Source organism: Oncorhynchus tshawytscha, linkage group LG31 (assembly GCF_018296145.1).
Source record: "Oncorhynchus tshawytscha isolate Ot180627B linkage group LG31, Otsh_v2.0, whole genome shotgun sequence".
NCBI classification, from domain to species: Eukaryota; Metazoa; Chordata; class Actinopteri; order Salmoniformes; family Salmonidae; genus Oncorhynchus; species Oncorhynchus tshawytscha.
Genome location: NC_056459.1, coordinates 32413279 through 32430212, shown reverse-complemented (window position 1 = coordinate 32430212; position 16934 = coordinate 32413279). Strand labels below are relative to the sequence as shown.

At 42.8% G+C, this 16934-nt stretch overlaps 1 protein-coding gene across 1 annotated transcript; it reads left to right on the top strand.

The window, feature by feature from the left end:
• Positions 1 to 5765: 5765 nt before the first annotated feature.
• On the top strand, positions 5766 to 8286 carry LOC112238602 (tumor necrosis factor). Its single transcript, XM_024407165.2, has 4 exons — positions 5766 to 6360; positions 6751 to 6778; positions 7142 to 7201; positions 7650 to 8286. The coding sequence occupies exons 1-4, from the start codon at positions 6193 to 6195 to the stop codon at positions 8120 to 8122; spliced, it is 729 nt and encodes a 242-aa protein (XP_024262933.1). The 5' UTR covers positions 5766 to 6192; the 3' UTR covers positions 8123 to 8286.
• Positions 8287 to 16934: the final 8648 nt, after the last annotated feature.

Genomic DNA, 16934 nt, shown 5'->3' with positions numbered 1-16934 from the left:
GTCCACATCACCAACGAACTATCATGGTCCAAACACACCAAGACAGTCGTGAAGAGGGCACGACAACACCTTTTCCCCCTCAGGAGACTGAAAAGTGTTGTCATGGGTCCTCAGATCCTCAAAAAGTTTGACCCCCTAGTCATAGACTGTTCTCTCTGCTACCAAACAGTAAATAGTACCGAGCGCCAAGTCTAGGTCCAAAAGGCTCCTTAACAGCTTCTACCCCCCCAAGCCATAAGACTGATTAACAATTAGTCAAATGGCCACCGGACTATTAAATGGACCCCCCCCTTGTTTTTACACTGCTGCTACTTGCTGTTTATTATCTATGCATCGTCACTTTACCCCTACCTCATGTTACCTCAATTAACCTGTACCTCCCCACATTGACTCTGTATCAGTACCCCCTGTATATAGCCTCCACATTGACTCTGTACCGTAACACCCTGTATATAGCCTCCACATTGACTCTGTATCAGTACCCCCTGTATATAGCCTCCACATTGACTCTGTACCGTAACACCCTGTATATAGCCTCCACATTGACTCTGTATCAGTACCCCCTGTATATAGCCTCCACATTGACTCTGTATCAGTACCCCCTGTATATAGCCTCCACATTGACTCTGTACCGGTACCCCCTGTATATAGCCTCCACATTGACTCTGTACCGGTACCCCCTGTATATAGCCTCCACATTGACTCTGTATCAGTACCCCCTGTATATAGCCTCCACATTGACTCTGTACCGGTACCCCCTGTATATAGCCTCCACATTGACTCTGTACCGGTATCCCCTGTATATAGCCTCCACATTGATTCTGTACCGGTACCCCCTGTATATAGCCTCCACATTGACTCTGTACCGGTACCCCCTGTATATAGCCTCCACATTGACTCTGTACCCGATACCCCCTGTATATAGCCTCCACATTGACTCTGTACCGGTGCTCCCTGTATATAGCCTCCACATTGACTCTGTACCCGATACCCCCTGTATATAGCCTCCACATTGACTCTGTACCGGTACCCCCTGTATATAGCCTCCACATTGACTCTGTACCCGTACCCCCTGTATATAACCTCCACATTGACTCTGTACCGGTACCCCCTGTATATAGCCTCCACATTGACTCTGTACCGGTACCCCCTGTATATAGCCTCCACATTGACTCTGTACCGGTACCCCCTGTATATAGCCTCCACATTGACTCTGTACCGGTATCCCCTGTATATAGCCTCCACATTGACTCTGTACCGGTACCCCCTGTATATAGCCTCCACATTGACTCTGTACCGGTATCCCCTGTATATAGCCTCCACATTGACTCTGTACCGGTACCCCCTGTATAAAGCCTCCACATTGACTCTGTACCGGTACCCCCTGTATATAGCCTCCACATTGACTCTGTACCGGTACCCCCTGTATATAGCCTCCACATTGACTCTGTACCGGTACCCCCTGTATATAGCCTCCACATTGACTCGGTACCAGTACCCCCTGTATATAGCCTCCACATTGACTCTGTACCGGTACCCCCTGTATATACTCTCGTTATTGTTATTATCACTTTATTTTATTGAATTGCTTTTTATTATTTAAAAAAATATATATTTGATTAACATTTTCTTAACTCTATTTCTTGAACTCCATTGTTGGTTAAGAGCTTGTAAGTAAATCATTTCACGTTAAAGTCTGCACTTGTTGTATTCAACGCATGTGATAAATAAAGTTTTGGATTTGACAATTATGTTCATGATTTCAAGACCAGCTTTTAAATAGAGGTTGAATAAAGGCCACTAAAAAGCTTTGATGGTTCAAGTTGATTCAAAGCTAGTCGGTAAAAAGATGGGTCTTCCCCTTGTTCTTATGTGTGAAGGTGACGCTCTCTCTTTGTCCTTTCACGTTGTCAGATTAGTCACCTAGAAATGCCCCACCTTCATCCCCCGTTTTACCTTTCTGGTGAAGCCCACCTCCTCAGTGGGTAAACACCTCTGTTCCAGCCCAGTGGTGGCCTTGATGTGGTCGGTCTATAGCAAAACCACACGCTAGAATGCATGTATTACTACATTGATGAGGAAAATATATGTCTTTAATCCATTGGAGAATAAATTCCGAAAAAGTGGAAGGGGTCTGAATATTTTCAGAATGCACAATAAATTCTCACATGCAAATTTCCTCATTTGCCAAATATGGGCCTAAAGATACACCATTACAAACAGCAGCCATGACACGTATCAGTCACTTCCTTCCATCTCTTTAAACTAGGCCAAGCACACGGGGGGGGCGGGCGGAGTCCTCATCAAATTTTAAGTCACCATCTCCCCTCCTCTCTAAGTATTTAATGCAAATATATATTAGGCATGATATATACTTATTTTCTTATTTATGAATTAATCATTTGTTTTTTATAATCTATATCTTTGTATAGGGGAACTATAAGAAATAAAACATTTAACTTTACTATGATATAACGTTCTACACCATTGCTGACCGTAAAGTGTGATGTTTTGTGTCCATATTAGGACTGCCACAGTGTCATCCTGTTCTGTTTTGCCTCATCCATCTCGTTTAATAACTGCAGTCACTCAGTGTAGTATTCAGAGATTATACTATAACTGTATGTAGTATTCAGAGATTATACTATAACAGTGCATGTAGTATTCAGAGATTATACTATAAGTGTATGTAGTATTCAGATATTATACTACACTTTATATTATACTACTAACTGTATGTAGTATTCAGATATTATACTATACGTGTATGTAGTATTCAGAGATTATACTATAACAGTGTATGTAGTATTCAGAGATTATACTATAACAGTGCATGTAGTATTCAGAGATTATACTATAAGTGTATGTAGTATTCAGAGATTATACTATAAGTGTATGTAGTATTCAGAGATTATACTATAACAGTGTATGTAGTATTCAGAGATTATACTATAACAGTGCATGTAGTATTCAGAGATTATACTATAACAGTGTATGTAGTATTCAGAGATTATACTATAAGTGTATGTAGTATTCAGAGATTATACTATAAGTGTATGTAGTATTCAGAGATTATACTATAAGTGTATGTAGTATTCAGAGATTATACTATAAGAGTATGTAGCCTCGCTACTTTTTACTGTCTTTTTACTGATTTATTTCTTTACTTACCTATTGTTCACCTAATACCTTTTTTGCACTATTGGTTAGAGCCTGTAAGTAAGCATTTCACTGTAAGGTCTACACCTGTTGTATTCTGCGCACGTGACAAATAAACTTTGATTTGAAGTGTATGTAGTATCCAGAGATTATACTATAACAACGTGAACAAAACCCAAAAGTCCATCATCAGAAGTCTCCGCAGTAAAGATGATAAATAGCGACTGTGTATTATATCAATGAAAGAATATATTTGTACATTTGTGACACAGTTACTCAGATGCCTGTCAGTTTGTGTTTGTGTGAATGTTAGCAATTTATTTTCTTATTCACAATAATATCCCTATGTGAGTCAGTGTCTGACTAGCCTCAGAAGCCCACACAAAAGATGGGATTTGGAAAGGAAGTGTTGTTATCGACATTACTTAACATATACATACGCAGGTAGAATATGTCAATAAAGAGCTATATTTAGTGCCTTTTGTATTTTTAGTGTGAGGATGTTTTGAATAGATGAGTACTAATAATGAGTTAGCAATATTATGTCACACACAGGATGGAAACAGGAACCATAAACATCCCATGTGACCTCGGAACTACAAGCTAACAGAAATCAATATTAATTTACCCGAGTCATTCAATTAACAGATAGCAATTTCATACTGTTTTGTCTGTATGAGCAAAATCTTAAGACACTAAACAAGGTATATCTACACTATATCACGCATCGTATGGTGTGTATATATATATTGTTTATGTTCAATAAAAACATATTTTAAAAACAAATAAATCACACACGCACACAAAAAAAACTGACGTAAACAGCCGCTGGAGAATGTGTGCTATAGATGTCACTTTATAGGTATTGAAGCTCACTGTTGAATTCAAATCTCCCTGTCATCATGTCTAGGCCAATACGACACCAATCTCAATGGAAAATTTGAAAATCAACTTGATCGGAGGTACACAATTACACTCCCCGCCTCTCGTCATGAGCCGTCTGTTACGGAGATCCACATACCAGATTTCTTTTTTTTCTTCTTTTTTTTTACAGGATCAATAGCAATTGAGTTTTAAGAGTATTTCTTGCAGCTACCGAGCTCAAATTCTAGACATCAGATGAATTACAACACGTCCTGTGCGTTTTCACCTGACATCTTATTCTGAGACACTGAAATGTAAAGGTTTTTTCTTTTTTTAGGTATCACTTTTTCCGTACACTTAACCTCTGAAAGAGGGGTGTTTTACATGTTGGATAATGTACTCCACTTTCATTATGAATAGACTGTTATATAAAGATGAAACATCCCACTGCCATAACACCTGCTCCTTGCCAACATTATTATCAGTTGATGAGAGAAGGAAAATGTAAAAAAAAAAAACACCTTCCCCCATCTTTCTTTCTTTCACATCCTTCTCTCCCTCCATACCTTTGCTAATCTGTGGGTGAACGGGCTCTGTCACTCACACAGTACAGCGCTGAGTGTTGTCGAGACGTTGGCCCCGTACACACTTCAAGTTGTACACAACTGATGTACAATGCATTCGGCACAATGAAGAGTTTCTCTGCAAAAAAAAAAAATTAAATGACTACGTAAGTGCTGTGGAGACACTTGGGGGAGGGGGACAATAGTGCAGACAAACTCTATTATTTCACAGAAATATCTGTGAAATACCACAACCATTGTGTCAAATGTGTTGTAGGCCTACATTAGTTGTAGTACGGGATCAGTGAGAGGCTAAATCTAGTGCAGATGCACGGTGCAATTTCATTTCCAGTTTAGTGGAAAAAACATGAAACATGAACGGCCAAAGAGAGAGAAAGGGGAGGGAGAGGGGAGGGAGAGAGAGACAGAGAGGGGAGGGAGAGAGAGACAACTTCAAAGCTGTAATCACTGCCAAAGGTGCTTCAACAAAATACTGTGTAAAGGGCCTGAATACTTATGTAAATGTGATATCATTTTTTAAAAACATTTGCCGAAATTTCTAAATCTGTTTTTGCTTCGTCATTATGGGATATTGTGTGTAGATTGAGGTGGGAAAAAAACTATTTAATCCATTTTGGAATAAGACTGAAACTTAACAAAATGTGGAAAAAGTCAAGAGGTCTGAGTACTTTCCTGAATGCACTGTAAGTGCAAAATGCAACATTAACATAATGAAAATGATACCATTGCAGAGAGCAGCCATGACACATCTTTCTTTGTCCATAGGGCAAGCGAGTATGTTTGCTTGTGAGAATGTATAGTCCAAATTAAGTGATCATTTACATACACAAACACATTTACTTTCATCCTTTATATATATCTATATAAAAAACATCATACTAAAATGATATTACAACATTGTCTGTTGCTCAATAGACTGCTTTGTCCTTAAAACCAGCCACCAGTGCTGATACTAATGGACATGCAGAAGATGAAGGCAGAAAATGTAAATGCCAAGAAAGAGAGACAAGAAAATCCCATAAAGTAAAACCCAATATGGAACAGAGTAAAAAATGAAGTTGGAGAGATACGCTTTGGTGTCACTTGAGATATGTGTGTGAGAGAGAGTTAGTGGAAGATAGCTGTGTCTGCATGCAGGGTTTTTCGTTTTGTTTATTAGGATCCCCAGTAGCTCTTGCATGCAATAGCTACTCTTCCTGCGTGTGGGTGTGAAACTTCTTTTTTTTCAAGTGTGAAAAACGCCACAGGTTCCCCCAGCCATTACACCAGTCCCCATGCCTCCTCCCCTCAACTCTCTGTTCCTCTGCTTGCCTCCACTCTGACTGACATCACTGGAGTTTCCCAGAAGCTACATGTGTATATAACAGCAGCGCTCAGAGTATCAGTCCATCAAACACAGCAGGAGCATCACTACCTTCAAAACAACCTCTAATAAGACTGCTGGAGTTTAGCACTACATTTTTTTACAAACTTCTAGACCGCAAAAGAGCTGAACTGCTACTTGAACTCTCTTCGAATACTGCCTTGGGTTAAGTAGGTAAAGGAAGTCTCCACTCCGGGATCCGCAGAAAGTTCTAGTAAAACGATGGAAGGTGATTTCAGCAGAGTGATGGTGGACTTGGAGAATGGCCCTGTGTCACCGACCGTGACCCTGGTACGGGAGAAGTCCACACGACGGTGGAGGCTGTGTGGTGCCCTGCTGGCCATGGCGCTGTGTGTCTCAGCTGCACTCTTCTTTACCTGGCACTCCAAGGTGAGATCATACATCCCGTTACATCTTATCTTTTATCATCATTTATTATTAAATTATTATTAACGGCACAATGTCTAGTTGAAATCGATCTGGATCTGAACTCATTTGATGTGCTAATATCAAGAGTATTTCATCAGCAATTTGATCGAATAAAAATTGACTTTCATTTTACATGTATTTTTTACCTTGCAATTATTTATATGTATTTATTCACTATACAGGTATATCACTATATATCTAGGCATAACTTTTGCATTTATTTGTATCCTCTGTCAACCTCTGTATGTTTCTGCATTAGCTCGGTATATTTCATATCTCCTGTTGATAATCGATATGAAACCTGATCGCAGGACTAACTCTTTCTTTTATCTCCGTTTCGCGTTTCCTCAGGATCAAGATCACTTCGAGAAAGCTGATGGTGAGTTCATATCCCTTTTTTCTGTCAGGTTCTACTGCAATATATATATTTATATGTGTATATATATATATATATATGTATATTTATATATATATACATGCATATGCTGCTACTCCCTTGACAAAGGGTGCATTCTAAGGGGGCATCCTATTTGTATTTTAGTGCACTACATATGACCAGAGCCCTATCGCCCCCCTCCTATCGGCCCTGGTCAAAAGTAGTGCACTATATAGGGAATATGGGTGCAATTTGAGATACATTCTTGCAAGCTCTTAAAAACCTCTCACACGTGTAGTTGGTTTGAGAAGATTCCCGGCTTGTGAAGATGTCACCATTTCTAAATCTCCTTCCTTCCCTCCTCAGAAATTCAGCATACCCTGAGACAACTCTCTGGAAACAGAAAGGCTGCCATTCATCTAGAAGGTAAGAGCACACTATATCCAGGAATGCCTGTCTGTACCCCCTAAATAATACCCTATTCCCTATTATAGTGCACTAGTTTTGACCAGGGCTCATATGTAACAGGGATCGAGTGCCATTTGAGACACATTTCAGCACAAAAGCGTTCGTCATTTCAACAGTAGAACTGGAAAGAACTTCTCTGCATGTTGAATAGTCTGGAAACACACTATGTAAATGTAGTATATGCAAATCAATTCACACTTGACCCTTGACCTTGAAATGGGATAAGATGCTGTGAATGAATCAAGCCTGTTTGACATACGATATAAGTCAAGACATCTCTTTTTGAAACTGCTCATTTACAACTTGCCTCAATAGAAGGTGTGTCGTTGTGCTCCATGAGTCAATATCTACAGTGAATTATATTCATGTCCGACCTCTCTCTCTCTCTCCTCCCTTCCCCTTTTAGGTGAATACAACACCTATGGTGATTACAAGTCCTCAGTGGAGTGGACAGATGACGAGGGCCAGGGATTCTCACAGGGGGGTCTTAAACTCAACAACAACGAAATTGTTATTCCCCAGATGGGCCTCTACTTTATCTACAGCCAGGTCTCTTTCCACGTCAGCTGCAAGGCCGACCCCAAGCACCCTAACCAGGACATGGTTCACCTGAGTAACACGGTCACGCGCTGGTCCCCAAGCTACGGCACCGAAGACAACAAGGAGTACCAGACGCTGCTCAACTCCGTACGCACCGTGTGTAAGAAGTCTTCCAACAGCGAGACTGCGAGTGAAGGAAAATGGTATAATGCCGTGTACATGGGAGCAGTGTTCAGCCTGGAGAAGGGAGACAGGCTCCGGACAGTCACAGAGAACAGGCTTCTGCCCCATCTGGAGAGTGGCGCTGGGAAGAACTTCTTTGGCGTGTTTGCCTTGTAAAGACAGACAAAAATGGCTGACGACAGAGAGGAAGGCTACATCCCAAATGCCAACCTATTCCCTATACTTTTTTGACAAGAGCTCTATGGGTGAATTATATACAGGGAATAGGTCACCATTTGGGATGCAGGCCACAGTGTGGAGGGAAAGATTCAACTTTTGGAGGGGGGAGCTAATTACATGACGAATATACGGGAAGGTTACCTGATAGGAGTCACAGGGCGTTTCATCTATTGAAGTTGACTGAGGTTAAGGCATTGTTGTTTTATGTTAAAGCCAATGCTTTTATACTCTTCTGTCAAAGATGAGGAATCATAGCCTGGGTACCAGTCTGTTTGTGCCGTCATGCCACTTCTTGCCACCCGTTGACATGCCAAACATGGGCTTGCACGACAGCATGGAGTAGTCGGGAGCACAAACAGATCTGGGGATCAGGCTAGAGGAATTATACCAACCTATATAAACTGTAGCAGTTTATATATACTTGGGGTTTATTGTACAACAGATGTGTTGCCGTGGTGTTACCACGGCAGCATATTTCTATAATGTTAAAGTACTATGTACTTGAACTAGTGTTACTCTCAGAACCTGCTGCTGAACAGCCATCCACAGCACCCAAACCCAACCGCGCCATATCCTTTTATTTTTCCGAAGGAATTCTGACGACGATTCCACGTATTTTTGGCATTTTGATATATGCTGCTAGATCTTATTGAGAAGTTAAAATACGTTTCCAATTGATTCTGAATTAATCATGTCATTCTCTTTCTCTTTGTTTATTAATATAGCTGTTAATAGCTGTTATTTATTATTTATTTTTATTAATATAACTATTATTATTTATTATTTATTTGTTCATTATAGTTGTATTGTTGTCTAATAATAATAATGTTATTTAAATGGAATTTGACCATATTTATTTAATTTATTTAATTTATTTGAAGTGTCTAATACCTAATTGTTATGTTATTTAATTGTATTTTATAGAGTCATTTTTATTGTATTTATTTATTTATTTGACTTGTGCTGTTGAGTCAATATCTCAATAAAATTATACAGAAAGTACAAAACATTTATTGTACGTGAATCAATTATGACCATTCATGAACAGTTTATGCAACATTGACTTCACTTAACGATAGTAACTATTTAGAGATTCTACAGCCACGCTGCATTGGATTATTGGATTGGATTTTTAAAGTATTGGATCTTTTACAAAAGGAATTTCATAACTGGTCAGATGACCGTACTCTGAGCGTCTTTAACTAATGCTGAACTGGTTCTAGCACTGGGAAAAACCTTGTAAATCGTGATCGAGTCATAGTAGCAATTTCTATCAGCACAACTTCCTAAAAATAGTTATCTCTCTGCTTTCATGGAATGATTAACGCTTCTGTTGATCTTATCTCATTTGTATTAGCATACATTTGCAACGGGCACCTTGCCTAAAATAAACTCACTGGTTGTTTCCATTGCAGTCACTTCCTCAACAGCAAATGTGGTTAGTGACAAGGGTAACTCCCTTCTCCAAACGGAGCCATGACTGATAAGCGTAGGAGTTAGCAACAACGACATCACAAGCAGAGTGGGGCTACTGGGCTTCTTTTGCTGGTAATTATCCCACGCTTTTCCTCCTGCTGCGACCAATCTCCTCCTGCTCAGACCCATCACCTCCTGCTCAGACCCATCTCCTCCTGCTCAGACCCATCTCCTCCTGCTCAGACCCATCTCCTCCTGCTCCGACCCATCTCCTCCTGCTCAGACCCATCTCCTCCTGCTCAGACCCATCTCCTCCTGCTCCGACCCATCACCTCCTGCTAGACCCATCTCCTCCTAATCCGACCCAGCTCCTGCTCCAGACCCAGCTCCTCCTAATCCGACTCAGCTCCTCCTAATCCATCCATCTCCACCCTAACCACTTTCATCCCTGTTTCCTAATCCACCCAGTCCTCCTAACCGACCCAGCTCCTCCTAATCCGACCCATCTCCTGCTCAGACCAATCTCCTCCTAATCCGACCCATCTCCTGCTCCTACGCTTCACATCAAACACACCATAACCACTTTCATCCCTGTTTCCATGTATATATTACCATTAGTATTATACTATAAGTATATATACTGTATATATTCCTGCTACCAGTCACTTTATAGCCCTGTTTCCATGTATATCCGCCTATCACGCCTACACTGAAACACACACACATGCTACTTCCATACTGTTTACTATTATTATTAGTATTAATTATTCTGCGACCAGTCACTTTCTCCTAATCCCTGGACACATTTACATATCTACCTCAATTACTCCAGTATCCCTGTACATGTAGTACTGGCACCCTGTATATAGCTTCCTCTCTATATAGCTTACTGAGCTGTTGATGTCGGTCTTACGAGTTCAGCATTTCTCTGTACTTGTATCCCTGTACATGTAGTACTGGCACCCGGTATATAGTTATGTATAAGTTATTTCACTGTACTTGTACATGTGACTCAAAATTCAAAAAGACACTCGCACATCTGAGCAATCATTTTTTTTGCAGGTGCCTGGTAACAGTTGAACAAGATGGAAGGAAGAAGGAAAAAAGAGCTTTTGTGAGATGTTTTGTTTTTGTTTTCACAAAAGCTCTGACGAAGGCCGTGAGGCCGATAACGTAAAGCTTCTTAAAAAGATCAGTGATACTATCAAGATCAGTGTACGGTTTCCAATCTAGGCAGAGGCCCTAGGGAATCTAGGCAGAGGCCCTGGGGAATCTAGGCAGAGGCCCTGGGGAATCTAGGCAGGCAGAGGCCCTGGGGAATCTAGGCAGGCAGAGGCCCTGGGGAATCTAGGCAGAGGCCTGGGGAATCTAGGCAGAGGCCCTGGGGAATCCAGGCAGAGGCCCTGGGGAATCCAGGCAGAGGCCCTGGGGAATCTAGGCAGAGGCCCTGGGGAATCAGGCAGAGGCCCTGGGGAATCTAGGCAGAGGCCCTGGGGAATCTAGGCAGAGGCCCTGGGGAATCTCAGGCAGAGGCCCTGGGGAATCCAGGCAGAGGCCCTGGGGAATCCAGGCAGAGGCCCTGGGGAATCTAGGCAGAGGCCCTGGGGAATCTAGGCAGAGGCCCTGGGGAATCTAGGCAGAGGCCCTGGGGAATCAGGCAGAGGCCCTGGGGAATCCAGGCAGAGGCCCTGGGGAATCCAGGCAGAGGCCCTGGGGAATCTAGGCAGAGGCCCTGGGGAATCCAGGCAGAGGCCCTGGGGAATCCAGGCAGAGGCCCTGGGGAATCTAGGCAGAGGCCCTGGGGAATCTAGGCAGAGGCCCTGGGGAATCCAGGCAGAGGCCCTGGGGAATCTGGGCAGAGGCCCTGGGGAATCCAGGCAGAGGCCCTGGGGAATCCAGGCAGAGGCCCTGGGGAATCTAGGCAGAGGCCCTGGGGAATCTAGGCAGAGGCCCTGGGGAATCCAGGCAGAGGCCCTGGGGAATCCAGGCAGAGGCCCTGGGGAATCAGGCAGAGGCCCTGGGGAATCTAGGCAGAGGCCCTGGGGAATCTAGGCAGAGGCCCTGATTCAGGGACAATCTTCATAAGAAAGAAGGAAGGAGTGAAAGACAGGAGGAGTGGAAGACAGGAGGAGTGGAAGACAGGAGGAGTGAAAGACAGGAGTGAAAGACAGGAGGAGTGAAAGACAGGAGGAGTGGAAGACAGGAGGAGTGGAAGACAGGAGGAGTGGAAGACAGGAGGAGTGGAAGACAGGAGGAGTGGAAGACAGGAGGAGTGGAAGACAGGAGGAGTGGAAGACAGGAGGAGTGGAAGACAGGAGGAGTGAAAGACAGGAGGAGTGGAAGACAGGAGGAGTGGAAGACAGGAGGAGTGGAAGACAGGAGGAGTGGAAGACAGGAGGAGTGGAAGACAGGAGGAGTGAAAGACAGGAGGAGTGGAAGACAGGAGGAGTGGAAGACAGGAGGAGTGAAAGACAGGAGGAGTGAAAGACAGGAGTGGAAGACAGGAGGAGTGGAAGACAGGAGGAGTGGAAGACAGGAGGAGTGGAAGACAGGAGGAGTGGAAGACAGGAGGAGTGGAAGACAGGAGGAGTGGAAGACAGGAGGAGTGGAAGACAGGAGGAGTGGAAGAAGGACAGGTAAGAAGACAGGAGCCAGTGGAAGATTAGGAGGTGTGTGAAGACAGGTGTGTGTGTGTGTGTATAGACAGGAGGAGTGGAAGATAGGAGGTGTGTGTGTGTGGTGTGTGTGGAAGACAGGAGGTGTGTGAAGACAGGAGGTGTGGAAGGTGTGTGTGTGTGTGTGTGAAGTGCATATGTGTGGTGTGTGTGTGTGTGTGTGTGTGTGTGTGTGTATATGTGTGTGTGGTGTGTGTGTGTGTAGATATATGTTTTGTGTGTGTGTGTGTGTGTGTGTGTGTGTGTGTGTGTGTGTGTGTGTGTGTGTGTGTGTGTGTGTAGATATATGTTTGTGTGTGTGTGTGTGTGTGTGTGTGTGTGTGTGTAGCATATATGTTGGTGTGTGTGTGTGTGTGTGTGTGTGTGTGTGTGTGTGTGTGTGTGTGTGTGTGTGTGATATATGTGGTGTGTGTGTGTGTAGATATATGTTTGTGTGTGTGTGTGTGTGTGTGTATGTGTGGTGTGGTGTGTGTGTGTGTGTGATATATGTTTGTGTGTGTGTGTGTGTGTGTGTGTGTGGTGTGTGCATATGTGTGGTGTGTGTATATGTGTGGTGTGGTGTGTGTGTGTATATATGTGTGGTGTGGTGTGTGTGTGCGTGCGTGCGTGCGTGTTTGGTGTGTGTGTGTGTGTGTGTTTGGTGTGTGTGTGTGTGTGTGCGTGAAGGTAGCATACGTCCTTTGTGATTCGTGATCTGTCCTTTAATCTGTAGTCATTGATGCTCTGTATATTCCTCAAAGTGGTAAATCTGGACATATTTATCTATCAATCTGCAGGCAATGAACTATTATTATTATTATTATAGACTTAATAAACACAATCTCCGTTATTGGATTGACACTCCGACCAAAAAAGACCACAACATGTCCAACATCGCATACAACACAATGTGAATATTTCATGTTATAATACATAATATTGTATTATGTTAAATTTATTATTATTATCCAACATCATATATTATGCAAATAAAAACATACTTTATTTATCATATAATCACTCCTTTTGCATTTCACATCTCAAATGTTAACCAGTCGTGTGTGTGTGTGTGTGTATATATATATTAATATATATATATAATTCAAATACCATATGTATACTACGTATGTATGAGCAAGATAATACATTTATCATAATAATCATTTTACACAATGTCAATATTGTCCATATCCTCATTTTGTATAAACATCACTGGTATCATTACAGTATTCCGACTACACAGAGCTCGCTATACATTATATATATTATACATTACATACAGAATACTGACAACCATATGTACAGACGGGCACCATAATGGATTGTAAACAAAGGATCTGACATGAGGACTGGGTTGTACAATGTTCTCGTTATAACACGTACATAAACAGCTTCATAAGTACTACTCAGAGATTCATAGGTGCTTTACAACAAGACAACTCATATCACAGTCATTTAACAAGCTGGATACTGTACCACACTAGGGTCTAGTGAATGAACACGAGGGTAGAAGTGCTGTTACTAGAACTGAGCAGAGGTGCTGTTACTAGAACTGAGCAGGTGCTGTTACTAGAACTGAGCAGGTGCTGTTACTAGAACTGAGCAGAGGTGCTGTTACTAGAACTGAGAAGAGGTGCTATTACTAGAACTGAGCAGAGGTGCTGTTACTAGAACTGAGGAGGTGCTGTTACTAGAACTGAGCAGAGGTGCTGTTACTAGAACTGAGCAGGTGCTGTTACTAGAACTGAGCAGAGGTGCTGTTACTGGTCCAGAAGGGAGAGAGCTGTACTGCCTTCTAAATCAACATTGTTGTTCCTCAACAAAGAAGAGGTGCTGTCCACCCTAGGGACCTGGCAGAGGTGCTACTACTAGAACTGAGCAGGTGCTGTAGAACTGAGCAGGTGCTATAGACCTGGTCAAAGAGGAGATGCGCTACTATGCCCTATGCCTGTCTAAATCAACATTGTTTTTCCTCATCATCACAAAGCTCATAATCTAGTCCACCCTAGGGACCCTAAAGTCAGTCACCTACGCAGCCACCCACCCAGCCACCCACTCAAAGCCACTCACTCACCCACCCAGACCTGGTCAGCCAGCCACTAGTCACCCCACCCACTCAGTCACCCAGCCAGCCACTCAGTCACCCACCCAGCCACCCACTCAGCCAGCCACTCAGTCACCCACCCACCCAGTCACCCACCCAGCCACCCACCCACCAGTCACAGCCAGCCAACCAGTCACCCACCCACCAGTCACCCACGCAGCCACCCACCCAGTCACCCACCCACCCAGTCACCCACCCACCCAGTCACCCACCCACTCAGTCACCCACCCACCCAGTCACCCACCCACCCAGCCCCACCCACCCAGCCACCCACCCACCCACCCAGTCACCCACCCAACCAGTCACCCACCCACCCAGTACCCACCCACCCCCACCCACCCAGTCACCCACCCACCAGTCACCCAACCACCCACCCACCCAGTCACCCACCCACCCAGTCACCCACCCACCCAGTCACCCACCCACCCACCCAGTCACGTGCTAGTGGCATCACATTGGACTAAAATATTTAGGGGAAGTGTTACTTTCTGTCTGTCTCTAAAAACTACAGCGCTAAAAATTCCTTCCTCTTTGACATTGTTTTACAAGAAAACAGATGAAACCATATAGCAGAACCAGCAAAAAACAAGAAAACAGATGAAACCATATAGCAGAACCAGCAAAAAACAAGAAAACAAAACAGAGAACTGCTGATGACAGGGTTTGGAGATTTGACCGTTGATATTGTTTGAGGAGTTTAGTACATGCCAGGAGTTACGTTTTACCTAATACCGGGTTTATGGTGAACAAAAATTCATAGCTAGGAAGAATATCCTAAGTGTTGTCAATGCGGTTAGCAATTGGCTAAAGCACAGTTAAAGTGACAGTTCAGACATAGCAAGTGTAGGGGTCATTGAGGAAGCAGGGGTCATTGAGGAAGCAGGGGTCATTGAGCAGGGGTCATAGCAGGGGTCATTGAGGAAGTAACTGGATCATCAGTGATTCAATTTAAACGGTATCCCAAATGGCAAATGGTATCCCAAATGGTATCCCTATTCCCTACATATAGTACACTACTTTTGACCTGAACCCAATGGGCCCTAGTGCACTAAATAGGGAATAGGGAGCCACTTGGGACACATTTAAAAGCTTATAGCTGGGGGAAAAAAAGAAAACAAGTTGGATAAATGTGTGTATACACTTGTACGGCTTGTCCAGCAAAACCTATGGGCTCCCGAGTGATGCAGTGGTCTAAGGCTGCATCTGCTTGAGGTCACTACAGACACCCTGGTTCCAATCACAACCGGCTGTGATTGGGAGTCCCATAGAGTGACGCACAATTGGCCCAGCGTCGTCCGGGTTTGGCCGGTGTAGGTAAATAAGAATAAGAATTTGTTCTGACTTCCCCAGTTAAATAAAAGGTAAAACAATATATAAATGATTATTTTTTTTACACAATCTTAAAGTACTACCTCCTCCGAGCTCTAACCATTGGACTAATGCCAAATGTTCAGAAGGGCTAAAATACAATAAATTGTATTTGACTGTTAGTTGTATTATATAACACATTAATCATATTATGTTTTGACCTGTTATAGGGTTGCAAAACAATGGTAATTTTCCCCAAATTCCCAGGTTTTCCAGAAATTCCAGTTGTAGGATTCTAAATTTCCAGTTTATTCCTTCCTGATTCCGGGAATTTTCCAACCAGGATTGCTGGAAACCTGGGAATTTTCCAGTTAAAACCTGTTTTCTCCAGTTTACATTCCTATCTGGCTTGTCGTTTTGGACACCTCTGTCTGTCTCATCATCTGTGAAATCCCTTCCGACAACAGCTGTGGTCGAATATTACAACAAACTGTTTCAGTGTTGCTCAGGCTCAGCTTTATGAATTACCCAGCCAGGCAACGCTTCATTAGCTGCAATCAGGACAATTTAAACACTTTCTAGTGAAGGACGAAAAGCCTGCAGCCCACAAACAGATGAAATTGCAGCTGGAATTACATCCCAACTCTAAAGCAGTGTCTTGAAAAGAGAAAATGGATCCTCTAAAACATAAAGACATTTAAGAATAAGTATACGTTTTGCATGGGATGGAAAAATAGATTGGAGATTTACGTTGAAGTTGTATAGACAGCAGATCTGGTAAATGTTTGTGACAAAGACAAACAGGTCAGTCTTGATGTCTCTGTACAATCACAAGCTCGTCTTACAGATTATCCTGTATTGTACGAGGTGCTGCAGTATACACATATTAGTGGTGCATAATACATTTTTAGAATTGTTTTATTTTACCAGGTAAGTCAGTTAAGAACAAATTATTATTTTCAATGATGGCTGAGGAACAGTGGATTAACTGCCTGTTCAGGGGCAGAACGACAGATTTGTACCTTGTCAGCTCGGTTTGAACTTGCAACCTTCCATTTACTAGTCCAACGCTCTAACCACTAGGCTACCCTGCCACCCATAACATTAGCACCTCTCTTCTATTCCTCTCTAGACACCTTCAATATATACACACCAAATCCCCTTGTGGCTGATTAATGCATCATGCTCTAAGGTTTAGAAGACACAGAACTGTTTACTTTATCGGAAATTATAGACCGTGTGTTGTTCTTATTTCTCAACAAATAAA